At 39.4% G+C, this 22,236-nt stretch overlaps 1 protein-coding gene across 4 annotated transcripts in view; it reads left to right on the top strand.

The window, feature by feature from the left end:
- The first annotated feature begins 7,549 nt into the window (after nt 1-7,549).
- EYA1 (EYA transcriptional coactivator and phosphatase 1) overlaps nt 7,550-22,236 on the top strand; it is a 342,170-nt gene continuing 327,483 nt past the window's right edge. For 3 of the 4 annotated variants that reach the window (XM_077942831.1, XM_077942828.1, XM_077942829.1), the window contains exons 1-2: nt 7,752-7,883; nt 19,583-19,687. In XM_077942831.1, coding sequence (XP_077798957.1) covers nt 19,655-19,687 — 33 coding nt within the window. In that variant the 5' untranslated portion in view covers nt 7,752-7,883; nt 19,583-19,654. Of the gene's footprint in view, nt 7,884-19,582; nt 19,688-22,236 lie in introns of all 4 variants that reach the window. The other variant, XM_028852737.2, reaches the window with a different exon arrangement.

The raw sequence follows: 22,236 nt of genomic DNA, 5'->3' as shown, positions 1-22,236 counted from the left end.
ACATGTTAGAAAAGAAAAACAAAATTCAACATTCTTATTGGGGAATAATTTTTCTTAAATCTTGACTTGATTGAGGTATCAGAAGTAGGACTTTATCTTCTCCTTTCCAAAGAAAATTCGTTTTCGATTTTATTTATCAAATGATGCATCTACATTGACAGAAGTTTGTCTTTTCCTTTTATTTCCAATAAATTATTTTTAGCCAAAAGGCACATTCTGAAGCAAAACAGCTTCCAGAAGCAATCCACTTTCTTTTATTTATCTGCCTACCTGTTTAGCTGCCCAAAACATATCATAAAAGGATGTTCTTTCATCTTCTCTAATTCCTGAGGGCTTGACTGCTCTCTAAAGGAATGAAATTCGATTGTCCTGTTTGAAGGAGGTGACACATTTCTGTGTCTTAGATTTGGACAAAGAAGCTGTTCATAATCTTTGGTAAAATAATCTACAACTACTTAGAAACAGCCTCAGGAACTGCATCTCTCTTTTGAGGCTTCCCAGCAAAAATCCCCACGACATGCTGCTTGTACATTTCTGTCCATAGACACGTCCCTGTTCAGACCATCACCTTCGCTCTTCCACTTTTATTGGATAAGTGCAGCTGTGAAGAACCAAAAACAATACAGACTGGGAAAGAACAATGGAGATTCTCGGATTCTAAAGCTGTACCATAATTTCCAGTTTCACTTCTCTCTTCCCCGCCTCCCCCAGTCTCCTATCCAATTTGCAGGACCACGTGTGCGGTTCTGCATCCCACAGTCTCTTCTCGAGTTTCTTATACAGTTTTTGTTTTTTTCCTCTCAAGTAGTCAGGGAAAAAAAAATGCCGAGGGGGAAAAAGGCCTGAAATCGAATTGCAGATCCACCAGGCAGAGCTATAGGTCGCGCCTGCACACTGGACCAGCTTCCAGAGTCTCCCAAGACTTCTAGGAGACTGCCTCAAAATACACCAGCGTCCTAGGCTTGAGAAACGAGATAAACCTTGCCTAAGAAGCTAGATTTCCGTAGAGTGAAGGTGAAATCGACGAAAGAAAACCCTTCTACCTGAGGTGAATTTCGCTTAACTATATGAACTGGGCTCAAGTCGTTTCTTGGTCTTTGGTCATATGATTCCTCCCAAGTCGCCACAGACCTGCGGGCGACCCCAGTCTCTCTCTCTCTCTCTGTCTCTCTCTGTCTCTCTCTCTCTCTCTTTCGCTCCCCCCAGCTCAATTTTCATATCAAATGAGCCACCCACTTTTGATCCTTGCAACTACATTTGCAGTATTTCTTAACAGTAAACACTGCTTTGTGATGCAAACGATTTGATCAGCATTTCTAGCTCACAATTAATTTTCTACATGCGTTTATATCCCCTTGTGTCCGGCCTCACTGGCAATCCACTTCCAACAGCACAGAATACAGGTAAACAAACGCACGCCACGTTTTGCCTCCGTGGATGTCATTGCATCTGCTTGCATGTAAGAATTACCCGAGTTGCTGGGACCCGACCCAGACCTATTAAATTAGTGACTTGAGACTGCTAAGAAATTATACATAACTTAAAGATTAAAAATTGTTATAAGGGATCACACTGCAATGACTACAGGGTTCATATGTTTTCTTGTTTACATATGTGTGTGTATGAGTAACTGGTTTTTACTCCAACTAACATTTTGTCCCAGTTGATCAGTAGTTTTCCTTAGCTGTTGTTATTTGAGTTTTCCTTTTGCATATATATTCTATGATTTTAAGGGAAGTACCTACAGTATGTTAGATTTAGGCAATATTTGGGCTAGCCATTTACCTCATTATCTTCAGCAAATTAAGTGAAATCCTGGGACAAATATTTCAGAATAAAATGGCCAATAGTTGTTAGTATATTGTACATTCTGAAAAATAAATGATAAAATTTATCCTTTGGAGTCCCTCCTTTCAAACTCACCATAAACATATGGTTTTGAGTTATGATTCAGTTTATACATAAATTTAATATCATGTAGGAGCACTGGTTTTAAGTGATGGCGATAAAGCAATTTTCGGTTTTGTTCCCTAATGGATAGGTTAAAAATAATATTTATTTGATAAAATAGAATATCGTAGCCAAACAATACACACAAACAAAATATCTCTGTTAGGAGAGAAACCACATGGAGGCAAGGAATTAAAACAAAACAAACAAACAAACAAACAAAACAGACAACAAAACAGAACAAGTCAACCCCAATCAGCAATTCAGCCCTCCATCTGGCAAATATTCAAGGACACTTAGATTTTCATTACCCAAAATAGCTTTTTAGTGCCTCTTGTTGTATGTTAAGAAGTAAAGACAATTACCATGTTGGAGACTTAATTTTCCTCACTCTAAATATTTTATACCTATCAAACAAACAATGTATTGTTTGCTTTCCTCTTTCCACTACTCCTTTGGCACTAATTTTGGCACATTGGTGGTGCTTGGTTTGGCATACAAGGCAAGGAAGTCTGAACATTATTTTTACTGCTACCTCTAGGACTATTCTTCAGGCTTATTGTTGGCTAAAGGAGAGCTGCTTGTTTCATCTCAATGGGCCTCCATCCAGTCTATATTTTTATAGAACAAAACCTTTAATGTTACATCTTTTTGATGAAACCAAGTTTTCATATCCTGGCCTTTGTGAAATAAGGGTATACCTGTTTAGTTTTGTTTTTGCATGATGATAGAAGTCACAGAATGAAATAGATTTTTCTTTTTAAAGAGTTTAACTGTAATTTACAACTGTAAACCAAAGTCAACAAAAGTACTATCAGCTATCTGCCAAAAGCATGGTCAGGAAACAGCAAATAAGATTTAACCTAGATAAGTGCAAGTAGTATGCTAGGGAAATATAATCTAAAAGTCATAAACTTGAGGTCCACTCTTCATGAGTCAAACTTCCAAGCATTTCCATTCTCCTGGCCATTGGGGTTTACTTGTGGAGCATGCAGTTCTGTTCTAAACCATACTGGAAGAGCAAAATGATGAATATTATTTTTAAAATTCACCTGCAATTTTACTCTTGAAGAAAAAGGTGCTATTTTAAAACTTCCCTAGTTGTGAGAAAAAATAATAAATCTGATGTTTGTCATATGATACAGACAGTTTAAAAGAACAATCAGCCATTGCCTTTTCCAGGGGGAGGGGGAGAACATATGACTGACACACTGACTAATCATATTCCCCAAAAGCACTCGTTAAATATCATCTCTTTGTAAATGTCAGCTCACAAATGGATATGGCAGTAAGTAGAATAATCTGGATAAAAGTAAATTGAAAGTTCAGGAAAGCTCCACCTATAACAGTTGACAACAAAAAGCATATATACAGACATACATATGTATGACAACAAAAACATATAGACATATATGTATACATATTTATGCCAAGAGAAAAAAGTGATAAAATAAAAATTAGATAAATTAAGTTAAACATGCAGAAACATTTTATCTAAATAACTTTGATTCACTAAAAGGAAACATTCAACAGGACAGGTTTTCCTTTTTAGTTAATTAAACATACAGTAAAGTTTAGCATAGTAATTATTTATGAGACATAGGTAAAACATTACTTGAAAATTAACCTTAAGTCTTTAGTAGAAATCTGGTCAAGAATCCTAGTGTTGCATTCCTCACTTGGTCTCCTAAGCTGAGAGTGAATAAAGATAAAAGTAAGCTTGTTCCCTTCACCTCAGATCCCTTCACTGCATACCTCCCAAATCCCTGGTATAATTAAAGAATCTGGTGATGTCCTTTAGAAGTCTTGATGGGGAAATTTACTTCCTAATGTTAGCCAACAATAGCTGGTTTAGAAAACCAGTCCTAATGTAATAAGAAATTGACTGGAAAAGTCACAATTTATGGCTCATGTAATAAGTTCCTATTTAGTGAGTAAACTTCTCCCTAGTTTAGTTCACGCATGTTTTAGGGGATAAATAATTTTCAGATTACAGGATATTCCAGCAGATTAAAGAGTGCATGTACTTATATAAAGGTCCTAGAGCTTAGAGACTGTATCTTTAGTCTTAGCATAACTTTTGTTGGTATTATTATTCTAGTGCCTTCTACTAATGCTCTCTAGACTGAAGAGATGCACTTTATACTGAAAGAGTTAACATAATTCCTCACCATAATAAGTGACTTAGCTAAGTGAAAGTAAAAAGCCCAGTATTGGAAACAAATGATTCATCCATTCAAAGTTTCTTTAAATTGTTTCTGTATATAAGAAAATTCCACACCTGGGGAGTTGGCTTCACTCTAAGCTGTTCCCACATGGTCCAGTCTTCTCCCACTGGTGCTCAGGAATAAATCTTGATCTCAGTTAAAGGGTTGGATCTTCATTCTCCTTCTTAAGAATAACTGCTTTTAGATGCATTTGGCAAGTTTTTCTATAGGAAAATATATTGCCAAACTAAATAATGAAGGAATTTTCAAAGCGTGTGCGTGTGTGTGAGACAAAGAGAGAGACAGAGAGTGAAAGAGAGAATTTCTTTTGAATCAGGACTGGTCACAACATACCTAACCTGTCAGTGTAGACAGAATATAAATGCTCAAAGAACTAGAAACTCTTGTTAATTTTTGCCCTTTGCCTTTCGTAGATCTGTATTTGAGAATATGAATAGAACCTGAGTTTAAATGCACGTTTCTATCACATGTGTTCTGTATTTATGCCATAAGCCAGAGTATAACTCTACACTTCAGCAATTTTTGTGCCTTCATATGAAAAAAAAACATTGTCATGTCTTTATGGCACATAATTTAGGTTAGGATAGCAGTTAGGATTAACGTGTTACAATATGTAAACAGCTGAATGTTCTAAGTCTAATATAAACTAACAGATACATAATTGAGTCCTTATGGCATGTTCTAGTTATTCATGGAAATTCTACAGATAAATATGTCTATATCTACGTCTGTATCAAGATATGTATGTAAACTCGAATATAACCTCAGATGGATAATTATGAATATATGTTCTAGCCTGTTTTGGCTTGGTGTTGCAAAGGACATTTAAATTTGTATTGAAAATTTTATTCATACTTGTATTCATCTAAAATTTAAAAATTAAGTATACTTTAATCAAAAATAAACCCATCTTTGGTGGTATTTGCAGGTGGTGACCCTATACCCAGGCAGGACTGTAAATCCACACTGTGTGCCTGTGACTGATTTGGGATTTGGATTTCTGATCTGGCTGAGTGATGTGTAAAAACCTCAAGTAGTCAACAGCTCCCTATTGGCTATGCATCTAAGGGGCTCAAGAGCATTGTTTATTCCAGCAAGTGTCTGGAATACATTATACTGGATGAGTTGGCTCCTGCTACTCCTGTTTTGGAGAATATGAAGAATTTTATACTGTGCTAAAATAAATGTACTTTGTGCAAATAATTTTCCTAAATAAAAAATTCTGAATATGACTCTATCTGCTGAATCCACTACTGCCAATATTTTAAACATACAGCCTTTCTGAAAGAGTAATGATGAAATAATTCCCCACACCTTCAAATTCAGAAACTGGTTCAACATTTAGATCAGTTTTTTATCCAAGGCCATGTGAAAGTGAGTTTCCCTAAAAAAATAAAATGGTCAGATATTTGGGTTGAGAACTGTTCTCTCAAACTTTAAGAATACTAGGATAAAGTATCAAAATAATTCTTCTATTTAATACATAAAAATTTTAGGTGATATGTTACTTCTGAATTATATAAATTGACTTTTAAAATATGATTTTCAAATAGATAGTATGCTTGCAATCTTTGACATGAGAAACTTTCATTGCCTTTGATAAGTTCTTAGCAAACACTTATATCTGGTAGCTTTGGGTTATTTTTTCTCCCCCCCTAAATAAAATTTTTGATCACCTAATCTTTAAGAGTCTCTGGATTTGCTTTTTTATGTTATAGTAATTCTTTATGAATAGGTAGAAAGCATAGGTAGTAGTTTCCTCTTCAAAAAGGAAAAGCCATCCTCATCACCTGCGTAATTTGGTTAACATTTCTATTTGGGCAAGTATTAGAGTCTTATTGGGTTAACAGTTTATTGATGCATTGATTTCTACATGAAGTCTCCCTCACCCAATATACATGGTCTATTTTGGAAAGTTTCTGGGTCTAAAAACATAAAAGTATCCAACAGTTAAGGACCAAAAAAATCAATCTTTGTGTAGATATCTGATTATTTCCTGTGTGTTGTTCTTATCTCAGAATCTATAATCTGTGGCCTTTGAAGGTGAAGGATTAGATCTCATTGTTCTGACTCTTCATGGCAGCTAGGACAAGTCAACAGATACTCAATGACTGACAGAAACAATGGTAAAGTGAGTGAATCTAGACAATTTTGAAAGAGTATGTACAATAATACCTGCATTCATGCTATGAGTTCTACTATCTAAGGCCCTTTTGCTTACATGATCTCATTGGATGTGAACAATTGAGTGGGGGATGGGGAAGGGATTTCATCTGAGGGAGAGAAGAGCCAACATTCAGATGCTCACTGAGAAGTGATGAGTCCTTATAAGAGCAAATCATCAAGGTATCTGCATATCTTTCACTGCTCCTGATTGGATTCCCCAATCAAGTAAGAGGAAGTTCCTGGAGAAGGAACATCTCAGATTACTGGCTTGTAATGGATGCTTCATCCAATGCTGAAATACTTTGCAGGTTGAATCAAGGTTCTCTATCTCCCCTTAGGTTACAGAGACAAGGGAATTTTGGGGTTACAGAAACTTCCCCCTACCATCCCAAAGCGTCCCTTGATGCAAAGAAAGGCAAAAACTTTAGAAGAAAGGATAATGGGTTAGGCCTGGGCATTTAGTCAAGGCTCCCCTGCCCGACTTTGGGGTAATCCATTTATCATTCTTGGCCTCAGTTACGCTATCTGTAAGAAGTTAGAATACATACCTTTAAGATCACTTCTAAAGTTATTTGGAATCCCAGATGTTTTCATAAGTTTCAGGCTGACTGAATATTCCTTTACATCCAACCTAGAGCCCTTCGCCCCAAATCACCAAATCACTCCACACATCCCCCCCTTCAGAACCTCCCCATGCACACCTAGCACCCTCGCGGCGACAGAGCTAACCCACCATCCCCTCCTTCTGTTTCTGAGGCCTCTCCCGTAGAATACGCTGCAGGGACCAGGCGTCCGAGACACCCCGTGGGGCAGTGGGCGGCAGGCCCAGGCTCCGGCTGCAGAGCAGAGGGGCGTCGGGCCCAGGGAAGGGGCTGTGGGGTGGGGGGTACGGGGAAGACCCGAGGGGTGCTGGGAAGAGGGCTCACCTCTTCAGCGCCAGCCCTGGTGTCGCTGTGCACTCGGAGCCGCGCGAAGGGCGCCCCTCGACCCGGAGGCACAGGCGCATTTAGAAAGGAAAGAAAGAAAAAGCCACCGCTGGCTCGAATTTCTGGAAGCCCGAGCCGGGTTTTTTGCCCTAAACACCGAGGCGGAACCCCTCTTAGCGCTGCCCCGGCCTCTCTGTTACCCATTTTCGGTTTGCTTTTGGAAGAACCGGTTCCTCAGCCCCGCGTCGCCGCAGTTGTGACACGAGTAAGTGCAGCCGCGCTGCCCGGGGCCCGCCGGGGACCCCCGCGCCCGCTTCCCACCGTGGCCCGCGCCGGCCGCGCTCCCGCCCCGCCCCGCCCGGCCGCCCCTTCGGCTTCGGCCTCCAGTTGAGTTGCGGTGTCGAGGAGACGTTGTTGTGAAACTAAATCTGACCCTGGGTTCCCAGGCGGCGGCCCAGAGCCCGCGGCTGCTGACGCCCTCGGCCCCACCCCGGGGCAGGAGGGCGGCGATCGGCGCCCGGGAAGCGGCTGAAGGGCGCCCCGACTCCCAGCGAGCGCCGCCCGAGCCCCAGCCCGCCCGGGCAGCCTCAGAGGCCGAGGGTGCCGCCGCCAGGTACGCGAAGCCACCTGGTAGGGAGCAGGGCGCGCGCAATAATGGGGCCTTGCGCAGTGGCCGGCAGGGGAGAGGCGCGGCCGCCCATGGCCCAAGGCGTCGGGCGCTGCACGTGGAGGGATGTGTCAAAGGCTGGTTTGTTTTCCTTTGGGGAGGTAGTAACTGAATGGGGCGTCGGGGGACGGAGGGGAGGGTCCTCCTTGCCTGATTTGATGTTGTGATTGCCGTCTTAGACATGTGCATGCACTCGAAGCTCCCGTAATGGGAAACATTTGGAGGGCAGCCCAGGCAGGCAGATATTTAGTTTTAGCGCTTTCTGGCCCAGGTCTTTCCTTTGGCCAAAAGTGGTTTGACTGGTCCAAGTCAAAGAGGCGAGTTAAAAGACGTAGAGATGAATTGGAGGGGTCTACTTTCGGAGAATTATTATTTCTGTGAATAATTAGGAAAGCAAAGAAAAATAAACAAGATCTCTGCTTTACCTTTCATGAGGGTTGGGGACGGGTGGGTGGGAATAATGCCTGCTGTGTAAACACTTTTCATCGTTTCCTTTATATTAATCAAGGCCCACCAGACTTTTGTTGTTGTGGTAGCAAGACCGACTAATGCTAGGTAGGTAAATCATCTCGTAAAACTGAAGGTTTCTTTAAAAAAATTCCAGTGGGAGAGTGACTGAAATCTGTCATGAAGTGTGAATTATATATTCAAAATAATCGAGCTGGGGGCGGTGGCTCAGGCTTGTAATCCCAGCACTTTGGGAGGACGAGAAGGGCAGATTGCCTGAGGTCAGGAGTTCGAGACCAGTCTGGCCAACATGATGAAGCCCCGTCTCTACTAAAAATACACAAAAATTAGCCGAGCGTGGTGGCAGGCGCCTGTAATCCCAGCTACTCGGGAGGCTGAGGCAGGGGAATTGTCTGAACCAGGGAGGTGGAGGTTGCAGTGAACCAAGATTGCGCCACTGCAGTCCAGCCTGGGCGACAGTGGGAGACTTCGTCTCAAAAAAAAAAAAAAAAAAAAAAAAATTGGTAGAAAGTGTCTACTAAGCACAGAGGATCCTGGCTATGAGTGCAAAGTACAGGAATAATATAAGAGCAGGATGTCCATGTTGGTCAATGAAGGCATTCTTCCATTTTGTTCATAAACACCAGTACCCTCAATGTCCTGGATCTCTCCTTTGAGTTGTTCATTCAACCACTATTGGAAAATGTGTATTGTACCAGACATTTTGTTACATGGATAAAAATGGTTTCTGCACTGAAAGAGCAAGCAGTCTAGTGGACAATTGTGATCCAATGTGACTGGTGCTCAGATGGGGAAAAAAGAGGTGTACAAGGCTTCCTGGAGGAGCGGCCTGAATGAGACTTGGAGACCATGTAGGACCCTGGGTGGAAGGGGTATTGGCCAGGTGGAGAGTTGTTGGCACTAGGGGCATCTGGGAGTGGTCTGGGGTAGCTGCAGGTGAGCAGGAGAGGCCTAGGGTAGACACTGATGTGCTGGGAGGGTAGCTGGGGTTAGATTTGAGCAGGGATGGATGTCAGACAAAATGAAACTAAATTAGACCTGTTCCCTGCCCAAGAGAGAGCAAAGTGTAACTTGTGTCACCATTTGGAATCTGTGAAGGCAGAGAGAAGTGCCAATTGAGATAGGGAACAAAGACCGGGTGCAGTGGCTCACGCCTGTAATCCCAACACTTTGGGAGGCCGAGGTGGGCGGATTACGAGGTCAGGAGATCTAGACCATCCTGGCTAACATGATGAAACCTCGTCTCTACTAAAAATACAAAAAATTAGCAGGGCATGGTGGTGGGCGCCTGTAGTCCCAGCTACTGGGGAGGCTGAGGCAGGAGAATGGCCTGAACCCGAGAGGCGGAGCTTGCAGTGAGCCGAGATCGTGCCACTGCACTCCGGCCTGGGCGACAGAGCGAGACTCCCTCTCAAAAAAAAAAAAAAAAAAAAGGAACAAAATAAGAACTATGAAAACATCTAAAAATCTAATAGGGGAATGATTTAGCCTATAAAAAAAGTTGAGATGTTACAAAAGATAATTAGAGAGAGAGGTGTTACAATAACGGTATTGATTTACTAATTGTTATCTTAGTAACCTGAAATGCAACGCCTAGAAGTGTCTAATTTTTCTTAGAAAATTGACTTACATGATCTAGCTATTTTTTTCTGGATATAAAAAGTAGACAACTAAGTATATTGCATTATGGTTTTATGACCTTTTATCCTTTATGAAGTGCTTATCATCCAATAACACTTATTTACTGAGCATGTGCTATGTGTAGGGTGCATCGTCATTGTTTTCCATCCTATTAGATGGCATTAATGCCATTGTACTGATGAAAAAACAGGTTCGGACTGGTTAATATTTCCAAGATTATAGAGTTGATAAGTGCCAGAGTTACAGACTCAAATCCCTACCCTCCTGCACCAAGTTTTCAGTCTACCCTTTGACTCATCCAGACTGGCTCTGCTTTTAGCTTTCTCCCATTCATCATTTCTATCTGTGACTTGAAAGAAGAAAGCTAAAATGATGGTTTTTAGGTTGGCGTATTACACAAGACTGGAATGGATATCCCTGTCATTGGCTTACGGAATCATGAGTCCAAGAGAATCTGAGTGAGCTTGACTGATAGGCAGAAACTAGCAAAATGAGAATTTCACAGAAATGAATCAGTTTCCCAAATATAGAACAGAGGAATTACGACTTGAAAACAGGCCATTTGCAGAAGAATTTGAGTATCCCTAAGCTCAGTAAGTGCCAATGGTGTTCAGATCCAGAGGTCATTGACCAACAGGCAGGTCCTGTGGATGGGAATCAGAAAGTTAAGTAAGTAACTCATTTTACAAAGACGTACAATCAGGTTTCAATCCTAGAGAGCAGAGCCTTTAGGAAAGATTGTAATCTTCAAATATTTCAAGGATCATTTTGTATAGGAGGATGTTGAAATATTGTGTTGATGCAGAAGAAAAATTGACCTTAAAGAAGAGAGCTTTGATGATTCTATTTCAGATTAGTATAAGGAAAAGCCTCCTAAAGACTAAACTTTCCAGCGCTGGACCAGGTGGCTTAACAAACTTGTCCAGAGCTGAAAGGTTAGTCTTTCAGAAGCTTTCAGGAGGTGAGTTTCTTTTTCCCAGAAGTATTCATGCAGAAGCGGATTGGCTATCTGCCAAGGATGTTTCAGAGGATTCCTGCCCTAGATAGAAATTTGGATTCTGTGACTTCCTTCTGTGACCCCATCACAACATCCTTTGCCATGTGTATTTCCATCAAGTTATGCCACCCATTAACTCTTTTCTCATAGTATTGAGGGGAGACCGATTTCTTGAACCTTTCTAGCTTTGCTCTAATGTGAGTTGCCCTTTGGTTTCAAGGGAAGAGTGAAATTCAAAGAAACCCTGAATCAGTGCCTCTTTTCTGACAGCTTAATGCTTTCTCCATTACTGTCTTTTGATTTTTGTTTTTTTGGCCCCTGAGACTGCAGTCCTGCAGTCTGATTCCATCAGGCAATCCTTATTTTGGTCAAGAAGCAATGAAAAGTAAGAGTCAGCATCCAGGAAACGAGGAAACTGCTTTGCTAAACTTGAGTTGTGGTTGCCACAGGTTGGAGATGGGTGTTGGAGTAGAGCAAGAGGGCATTTATTTTCTCATTCCTGATTTAAATACTAAAAGAAAATTAATCCTGTGGGATCAAATCAATTACTGAAATATCAATTGGATCTTAATATTAAAGAACATTATATGTTTCCTAATCCTCATCTCTTAAAGCAAGGGTATGTTTTTCAGCCCCTTCTTCATTTCTGCACCTAAAAATGAATATTGTTGGATGTTGAACTATATAATTTAATCAAGTAGGAATAAATCTCACCTGCATTTGAGAGGGATATTGGTGGATAAACAGCTAAGCAAAGATCAGCACTAACATCATGTTTAATTTGGAGGGGAAGGGATACATATTATGCCAAGTGAAGAAGGCAGTCACCATCTATCAGAAACTAAACTTCAGTTTCTCACTTCCTTGATGGTACTGGGGAAAAAAAAAGGTTGATAACTTTGTTAAACTTATAGCTCAATGAGTTTTGACAAATATATACACCCATGTAAACACTACCATTGAGATACAGTATACTTTCAACACCCCAAAAAGTTCCCTCAGGCCACTCTGCAGTTCATCACCCCCCAACCTCTGCTCCAGGTAACCACTGTTTGCTTTCCATCATGGACAAGTTGTTGTGGTATATTTTTAACATATCAGGAGGTGTTTGGCGGTAGATCTTTCTAGATAAAAGTAAAGGATAAATATAAACCCCAAAACTATAAAAACCCTGGAAGACATCCTAGGCAACACCATTCTGGACATATGAACGGGCAAAGATTTCATGAGGAAGACACCAAAAGCAATTGCAACAAAAGCAAGAATTGACAAGTGGGATATAAAGAGCTTCTGCACAACAAAGGAAACTATCAACAGAGTGAAGAGACAATCTACAGAATGGGAAAAAATTTCTGCAAACTATGAATCTGACAAAGTTCTAATATCCAGCATCTATAAGGAACTTAAACAAATTTACAAGAAAAAAACAAACAACCCCATTAAAAAGTGGGCAAAAGACATGAACAGACACTTTCCAAAGACATACATGTGGCCAAAAATCATATGAAGAAAAGCTCAACATCACTGATCATTAGAGAAATGCAAATCAAAACCACAATGAGACACGATCTCATACCAGTCAGATGGTTATTATTAAAAAGTCAAAAAATAACAAATGCTGGTGAGGTTGCAGAGAAAAAGGAATGCTTATACTCTGTTGGTGGGAATGTAAATGAGTCCAACCATTGTGGAAGACAGTGTGGCAATTCCTCAGAGACTGAAAAACAGAAATACCATTTGACCCAGGAATCTCATTACTGGGAATATACCCAAAAGAATGTAAATCATTCTATTTTAAAGACACATGCATGTATATGTTCAGTGCAGCACTATTTACAATAGCAAAGACATGAAAACAACTTAAATGCCCATCAATGGTAGACTGGATAAAGCAAATGTGGTACATATACACCATGGAATACTATGCAGCCAAGAAAAGAATAGGGTCACATCCTTTGCAAGAACATGGATGAAGCTGGAGGCCATTATACTTAGCAAACTAATGCAGGAACAGAAAACCAAATAGTGCGTGTTCTCACTTGTAAGTGGGTGCTGAATGATAAGAACACATGGACACATAAAGGGGAACAACACACACTGGGGTCTATTGGAGGGTGGAGGGTGGTAGGAGGGAAAGGATCAGGAAAAATGACTGATGGGTACTAGGCTTAATACCTGGGTGATGAAATAAGTACAACAAACCCCCATGACACAAATTTACCTATATAACAAATCTGCACATATAGCCCTAAACTTAAAATAAAGTTTAAAAAAGTAAAGGAGTAGATATTTTGTATCTCTTCTCCTTTTGAACAAAGTAAGAAAATTCATCATTTAGGTGCAGTGATTAATTTGGACAGCAGCAAAAATAACAACTGAGTGGAGCCAGTTTTGCTTGCTGCCAGTTGTTCTGCAGCTTATTATTTTAAGACTGATCCTACGGACTTAGTAGACTCAGAAACTGTTTCTGTGATATATTGTATCAAAACAACATTTGAAGAAGACTAGCAACGCCCTAAATTCAGTGGATGCAGCAGAATCAATATACCACCCTAGTAAAATTGCAAAGCTTCTTATGTGCAATTAGATTATGTTTTAGATGATTTTCTTTTGGTTGCTTGAATTTCCTCATTACATACAGGTCTTATAGGACTGTGGTTCTCGAGCTGTGTACATACCACTGTTCCTCAAATCCCTTATGGGTGTGCCATCAATAATAATCAATCGTTACTTATTTAGAGTTTTCTTAATGTTGTTCACATAGTAAGTACTATATTAAAATAATTTGTAGGTTTAATGTTCTTGAAAATATAGTTTGAACTCAGTTTTGCTTACCAAATAAGCATGTCATCATTCTAATAAGGATCAGTTCATTTGACTTTCTACTTACCTTGCATTTTTCATCTGAAGTTAGAAGGAAGTCACATATGGTAGAAGCAGAAATCTGATCATATTTACTTTGAAGCCTGTCTATTCTTTATAAACAGGCTTCACCCTTAAAACTTTAAATCAGCAGTACCAGTAAACGAGTGGAAAACCTATAAAAAAGATATTGGTGTACACATTTACTTTGGTAGAAACCACATCTACAATTAAGACTTTCACCAAGGTAGAGACCAACTTGTTTTTCATTAACGGCTTCGGTGGTTGGGATGTACCCCTTTTTACTGTTTGAAAGACTGATGAGCATATGGTTTCTGAGTCTGACTCATCTGAGTATGCCCAATCTCTGTTTCTTTGATATAACCAAATTCCTTAGGAAGGCGAAGAAAGCACAGAAGAGGTGACAGACATGGCACCTTGTGGCTTCTGGAGCCATGAAGTAGTGAGTTGAGTAGGGCCCTGGAGGTCATTTATCCAATGGTTCATTTCACTGCAGGCTTCTGTTTGTAAATTTTCTTAGAAACCCCTTGATTTGATATGTTTATTCAATCTGTAGTTGTAGTCTTCTGGGGACTTATTTCAGAATAGCCCTTTTCTTTTCTATAAAGCAATGTTCAGCCACTAGTTTCCTTCTGCTTCTCAGGAATGTTAGAAAACTCAACACTTGGTGAGAAGGCAAAGAGTAAAGAGATGGTGTGTTGTAATGAAAATATTCTTTCATCCAAGGAGCCACAAGTTATTACCAGTATCTGATGGGTCTCTGGTTCATTAGAGATGAAAAATATGGCATCTAAAATCTAACCCATTTTTCAAAATCAGCAGGAAAAATTAAAATACATGTCAAGTATAAAACAAAAAATAAATATTGTTTTCTTCCCAAGCATATTACCCCCCACTCCCACCCTCACCCTATTTTTCTTCAACCTGGGAAGTCTGTCCCAATGGCCTGCCTGGCTTGACCCTTTCTCTGTCTGCTTCATGTCAGGATAATCTACACTTTCTCCAACTTTTCTTCTCCTAATCTTTTGTTCTGAAAATAGCCAGGATGTTTGTTATGAGCTAGAACTAAAATAAAAATAAGATAAGGTTTACCCGTACAATGGGGTGCTATTGCTTATTTTGTCAACTGCCTAGCTTTAGCTGATGGAGAGAATAAGAATGATGTGTCTGTATAGGGTGAATATGGATTTAACTGAACCTGGGAAAACTTTAGGCTCAGAGTTCTCTTGCATATTTTTTTTTCTTTTCTAAGGAGTAGGGGCTGTTTGTAGAATTGGGAAGAAAGATTGGCAGCCCAGGGAGAGTTTAAATTATAGCAGGAATGCACAGAATAGATTTTTAAAAAAAATTTTATGTACTTTAAAGTTTCTGTGTTTAAAGCTATTCTGTATTTTGAAAATTAATAGGCCTATGGATTGCAATAGGGCATAAAATATCACTTCCAAATATGTACCTCTGAACTCTTATCAGAACTCTTATCTTATAATTACAATGTCATCACCAGTGGCCCAACTTCCTAAGGCTTCTGGGCCCCCAAGGGGGATTTTGTATGATTGCAAGTGTTTGTCAGATTATAGTCTCAATTTAGTGTTTTTCTGCAGAGTCTGTTAGATCAGTACCTAAATCTAACATTTACTGCCATAGTTCATTTGCTAGGATGTATACACTGATTTCAACTCCTTTCCACTCCACTCTCCCTAGAGTGGCAAATATAAGACACTTCCTAAAACTTCCATTATTCCTGTATCAGGTGAGGCTACCTAACAAAATTAGCTTTTAATTAACAGTCCAAAATCTTGCTTTATAAAACATCCCCTTCATTCATGGTCAGCAAAGACCATGACTGAGTTCTCCTCCTCCACTTTCCCTAGCTGGGTTTCTTTGAGGGTAGGATTGAAGAAGGCATAGTTGCCCAAGGTGTTGGAAAGATCAATTCAAATGTGGCCATCACTCCTGTTTCCTTGTTGTCTGGGAGGTCTTCTGCTGTTCCTCATGCCACCGGCCCATTCTGCTCAGCAACAGATGCCCATGCAAGCATCTGGCTTGGTATTGTGAATGCCAGTCAGGCGCTCTACCACCTGGAGCTGAGGGTGCCCCTACCCTGTTTCCTATGGGTTGTGGTGGCCGTGGAAGGGGCTGCATGCCACTCTCTGCTCTACTTAGATGGCCTCACACAGCTACAAAATATGGAGAGTCAGGCTATCACTAAATCCATCTCCAGCCTAACACCGTGCAGCTGTTCCTCAATTTTTTTTCAGTTGACCCTTTTTTTCTACTTAAGGAGTTGATGCAGTACATTTCAGGAAGAGGCTTTTCCTCTGTGCTTAGGGTGAATAGCTAACCCAGAAAGTTAGACTTGGTAGACAGGGCCCTAGATGCCTCTTAGTCCTTGTCTCTTTCTGAAGGAAAATTTCACTTCAGGGGTCAATAGAAGGGTAGGATTCCACTGTGTACAACTCCAAGGGGCACTCCTCCTCTGGAGGGTACCACCATAGTTGACTCAAAAGTGGGTAAGTAAAGGATTTGGCCATTTTGGGTAGATGCACAAGTGAGTGATTAACCCAGTTCCCTGCTTTTACAAGGTGTTGGGGATGGTCTATGAATTGGTAATGACCACCACAGTTATGGCATCTGTCTGTAGGGGTGCCTCTGACACCAAGGCACCTGCCTCTGGTACTTCACACCTCTCCCCAAACAAATGTCATCCCACTAATCCTCCATCAGTGTGTCCCCCTACCTAATCTATACCTAGATTAGCCTACCTGGATAGTCTTCTACTCCTTTCCTGGAAACCACTCCTAGGTTTACACAAAGCCTCTAAGAAGTTCACCTCTAAGTTCACCTCCATATATGTTTATGTGTAGGTCTATACAGTTTTATGACTAGTTACTCTCTGTGTGTGTAGGTAGGCAGGCAGGTAGCTGGATAGATAAACATCAAGTCACCAGGTTTGCTTGAGCCTGTTTCTTAGGATACTTGAATACTTGAAATAAAGTTCAGGACCAGAAATTTGGTGGTTGCTTTCTAGTTGATTGAATGATAGCACCACCATTTAACTGCCTATTTATTTCTAGCTCAGAGTTTACAAGTATTCAAAAGTTGTCATGTATCAATAACATTCATTCATTCATTTTATTCATTCATTCAAAATATTTAATGAGTGCCATATGTGACTAGAACCAGAGAGTAAGGCATGGTTCTCTCTCTCTTGGAGCTACAGTCTAGTGGGGGAGACAGGTAGAGAAATAATTGCAGTTCCACTAGATGAATGCTATTATGGAGACAGGCTTATTTATAAACCATGAAAGATCAAGTCCAGCAAGGGAATTAAAGGTTTACCAGAGCCAGGCTTCTAAATATCAGTAGACCCAGTCATGTCATATATTTCATGGTTTGGATTGACATGTAGAAATCTGGAAACAACTATACTGATTTAGCAAGCACTGGAGGATTTGTAAATAAAGTCCATGGCTCGCTGTGACTTTTTGATTTTTGAGCGGTAGTCTTTTTTACTGGAGGCATTTACCTGAAGTCGATGAATGCTGACTGTTTTGACTTCTCAGTAATCTGTCTTTTCTTTTTAGCCCAGGAAACAATAACAAACATGAAATTTAGTACAGAATAGTTTCATCTTCAGCAGAAATAAAATTACAAATGAAATACCTTTCATGCTCATGTAACTTGACCATTCTTAATACCTTAAACTGTTCAGTAAGTTCAATATGGAAATATGGGAAAGAAACACATGGGAAATAATCCTGGAATATCAAATGTACAGATTTTGATTGAAACTTGTTCACAGGACAGGTATGGAGAGGATGGGAATTTATGGGAAATCAGAGGGGGCTTTGTCTTAGACCTGCTCCCTTCTGTGAGGAATGAGACTGGGCTTTGTCTTACCTCATATAGGTACACTGTGGGCAATTTGTGTGAAAGCACTTGGTAAACTGTAAGGCATTTTACCAATGTAAGGTAGGATTATTATCATTATTTTAAAATCCCACCTTGGTGCCTGGAACAGTTAATGTGCCTCCTGAGAGTAACTTAAGCAATGAAAACAGTCTAGGATATTCTGTAATAGCTCTTCCCTAATTATGCAAGGAATCCTCTAAAAGCAATGCTGTTGAATTTTAAGATTATGTTCTGCAGTTGAGTACAATTCAGAATAAAGTGTTATATTTTCTTGGTGTGACATAGCATCAATACATTCATATGATTTTTATTTAGCCATAACTTGACATTATGGAATTGTTTCTTGTTAAAATTACAAAACCATAGTGCTTTAACATGACTTCTCTAAATTTTAAGAATCTAGTTATTTATGTTTTATGTTGGCCAAAAAGCACCAACTTTATGTTGACAGTGGATTGGGCATACATTTGCAGCATTGATAATGTTGAGCAAAACAAACAAGGGACAATTCTCCTAGGACTTCAAAATTACTTCTTAAATAAACCATGCTTGGAATATTTTACCTGAAAATTATAAATACATAGACTTATTACATTATAAAATATGAAATAGTTGTGTAAAATATAAAGCTGCAAGATACTCAGTTAAAATTTCTCATTTTCCAGATGAGAATACTGAGGTTCAGATAGTCTATGTTATTCACATGGGATCATTCAGCTGTTTAGTGGCAGAGTCAGGACCTGAATTGAAATCTCTTGACTTCCACTATAGTAGCTCTCCTAATATGCGAGCATGCAGAAATTCAAGTACTTTTATAAAAAGTGATACTGAAGTTACACTACTACATGTTCTCTGTTGTGTAATTTTATCTTGGTAATACTAAGATTGCATTTTACTTTTTGCTTAAAATTCCATGTGCTGCATTAGTGTTTATGTGAGAGGTAGAATAATTGCTCAGTTGCCAAGCTCAAACAAGAAAGCCTGAGAGTATCTTTTGAGTACCTCATTTGAGCATGAGCACAAAAATTAATTCTGAAAGTTAGGAAATTAGAGTGGCATTTAAATTGCTATATATATTTTTTAAGATAGCTACATGTAGAATATATTTGAAAATGCCACATTTACTGTACATGTTTTGAAGCATCCCCCAAACCCATTCTTCCTGAAGGTGTTGAGTCTGAAGGTACAGACTTAATCATCCATGAAACTGTGACCAAATGTAAACTTGCTAAGAAACAGTATAATATCCTTGCCCTAAGGGTAAAACACTCAACTCTAGCTTTTTCTCTTTCATCCTTGTTCAGACTACAATCATATTTCTTTGTTAGTATTTCCTCTTTGCATTGTGGTGCAGCTGACGTTGATAGATAGCATGGAGAAACTAAATTCAAAAATTAAAAAAAAAAAGAAGAGAAGAAAAAAAAAAAGCTCTTGTACTGCTGGCTCAAAAATGTGTGCGGAAGGATATTTAGCTGCTCCCCCTGCCTCCCTACCACCCTTTCTTTCCTTGGGCTGCAGCTGCTGACAGCAGACACAACTGAGCTATAATTTGGCCACATTTGGCTCATGTAAATTGTGATAAACAGTGAGCCCATAATATTTATTTTAAAGACTCATTCAGTGAAGGTAAGTGTTCTTGACTTGTGTATACATGCTGGTAAATGGAAAGCTGCAGATGTGAAGGCCAGCTCTGAATTTCATGCCACACAATTAATACAGCTGCGTGATGCTCTGTTGTTCACAGGTGCAGGGGTGTTGGAACCCTGTGAAGAAGTGTGTAGCTAATAGCCCATACATAATTCAGAAGAAGTCTTCAATGGAAGACCCCCGCGGGATAAATGGACAGTCTGTAAGTAAACAGAATGTCAGTCCTAAGGAAAGAGTTACTACTTTTAAAATCATCATGGCATTTTTATTGTAACCTGAGTATCTGGAAAATTGTCAAAAGCTCTGTACCAATGTACCAATTTTTAATGATTTTGAAGGTTATGAATTAAGTAGTACACTGTTTCATCAGCCTAACCTAATTTATATCTTTTCTCAGAGGTATCAGTTATCAAAAGTAGAGCCATAATGGAAAAACCTAACCTTTAGTGTTATGTAATTATACCAATATGCATAAGATAATTTTTAGGCTTATGGTTTCTTTGCCTCAGAGAAAGCATATATGTGCCTCATAAAACTTAATGTCAATTTTTTTAATTGTTTTATATGTATTTGTTTTATGAATATACCTGTGTGTGTGTTTTTTTTTTCAAAACAGGTGTTTAGTGAAGAAGTTTCACAGTTTGATGAACTATTGAATGGGCTTTAAAATAAGAGAGCTTTAGGTTATATTTTGTTTGTTGTTGTGAGCAGCAGAGAAAGGGTTCACAGATTTTCTACAGATTTGTATCAGGAAGAAAGAAAGCTACCTTTGGTTCATAAATGAATATTCCCAATTAGGTGTCATCTTACAAATAACCTTTGAGTTATTTAGAACTTGAATAATACAATGAATTTTAATTTTATAAAAGCATACTTCAGTAAGTTAAAGTTGTTTTCTTGGAAAATTTCCATAACAACATTTGGGGCGGCATCCGTGACTTTGCATTGTAAGTCCCCTGACCAGATAAGATGCTTTCTGACCTGTGATTTCATAGCTCAGCTTTGTTCACAGTAGAATTCTTCCAAGCCCGAAGCATGATCTTTAGTAACACTGTTGTGGTTCCTGTAAATGTGTGTTTTACAAGACCTATTGGTGTTATGCAATAAGCCGGGACTGCTAATGGATGGGAATTTTAATAACAAATGGTCAAGTGCTATCAAGGTATCTTTGCAGTCACACTGTATATAATTACCTAGTGTATTTTATGGATCTTCTAAGTCAACTTGTGAGATAATTCACATAAAGCACTTTGAGATCACTTTGTATCATGTAGCTTTTACCCGAAACAGAAAATGAACTCAACCCATTTAATTCATTTGTTTGTTTGTTTAAACTCCTATGATGGGTCTGTGATATTTGAATTTATTAGGTTAAAATACTTTTGTAGTTCATATAAAAATAATGAAAAATAAACTCATTAGTAACTTCTTAACTGCCACCTTTTATGAACTCTGCTCCCTAGATGGAGGCAAGTTGATACATTGGAGAATCACCAACTAATTTAATAATAACTGCAAAGAAATGCTGCCAATAATGTTTCTTTTGATACCTTGCATTATGCAAATTCTAATTTAAGACAGAAGACATTAAGATATGAGACTAAAATAACAAATAGGTAAGAAATGTAAAGATTAAAAGAATTTATTTGGCCATCATAATAAAAGATACGTGAGAGGGCAATATAATTGCGTCTCATTTTCTCCTGTTTTTGTTATGTGAGAACGAAGCATTTTCAACCTTGAAAGGTATTTGGCTATCTCAGAAGTGCAGAACAAGGAAGGGGTATTTCTCACGGGCAAACACTGTGTGGCACTGATTGGAGACTGTCCTGGCAATTTGGCAGCTGCCTGCTCAGCCAGGAGGGGTCACAATCTCTTCAGAGGCCTTCCTGTGATGCCTTGGATGGGCTCCTCGGGCTTCCTTTGGCTCTCAGGTTTCTCCTTTCCTTTAGGAAGGTGGGGAGAGAGGCTCAAGATGGGAAGAGGATGTAGAACTTAGCTAAAAACATTAAGGTAACTCAAGAATATAAAGAATTTAAAGGTGGTTGTGCTACTGTACTCCAGCCTGGGCGACACAGCCAAGGCCCTGTCTCCTTAAGGAATCGAAAGGAGTCCTGGACCAGTATCCAAAGTGCTCACACTTCCAAACATGATTGAACATTCCCTTGCTTATCACGTTCATCTTTCACAAGTTTATGTCACAAAACATTTCAGCCATATTTAGAGTAAAAAACCCCTGTGCCCACTTCGACAGTTAACAGCATTCTGCCATTCTCATTCCATCTTCCCCCCACATGCTCATCACACCACCACCGAAAGATTGCTGTTTTCCTTTATAGTTTTCTAAGATAAAATGTATATGGATTAAAAGGCACAAATCTTAACTGCCCCATTTTGACAAATGGATGTAGCTGTGTAACCTACACCTTGTGTCATAAATTGGAACATCTCCATCTTCCCAGAAAGCCCTCTTGGACCCTTCACCCTCAGCACCTCCCCAGTACTCATCCTCTGACCCTATAGGCAACTGCTGTTTTAATTGTTTCCACTTTTCCTCAGTTTTGCCTGTTCTAAAAGTTCATGCAAGTGGAATCGTCAGTGTGTTTCTGGCTTCCTTCACTTAGGATCATGTCTGTGAGGGTAATCAGTGATGTTGCATGTGTCCGTAGGTTATTCCTTTTTATAGATGAGTTGTATCCATTGTGTCCATGATATATTCTAAAAATATATTAAATATATTCCAAGTATTTC

The sequence above is a fragment of the Macaca mulatta genome, chromosome 8 (genome assembly GCF_049350105.2).
Source record: "Macaca mulatta isolate MMU2019108-1 chromosome 8, T2T-MMU8v2.0, whole genome shotgun sequence".
NCBI classification, from domain to species: domain Eukaryota; kingdom Metazoa; phylum Chordata; class Mammalia; order Primates; family Cercopithecidae; genus Macaca; species Macaca mulatta.
The sequence above is the reverse complement of the archived record's forward strand: the minus strand, read 5'-3'. Positions and strand labels throughout refer to the sequence as shown.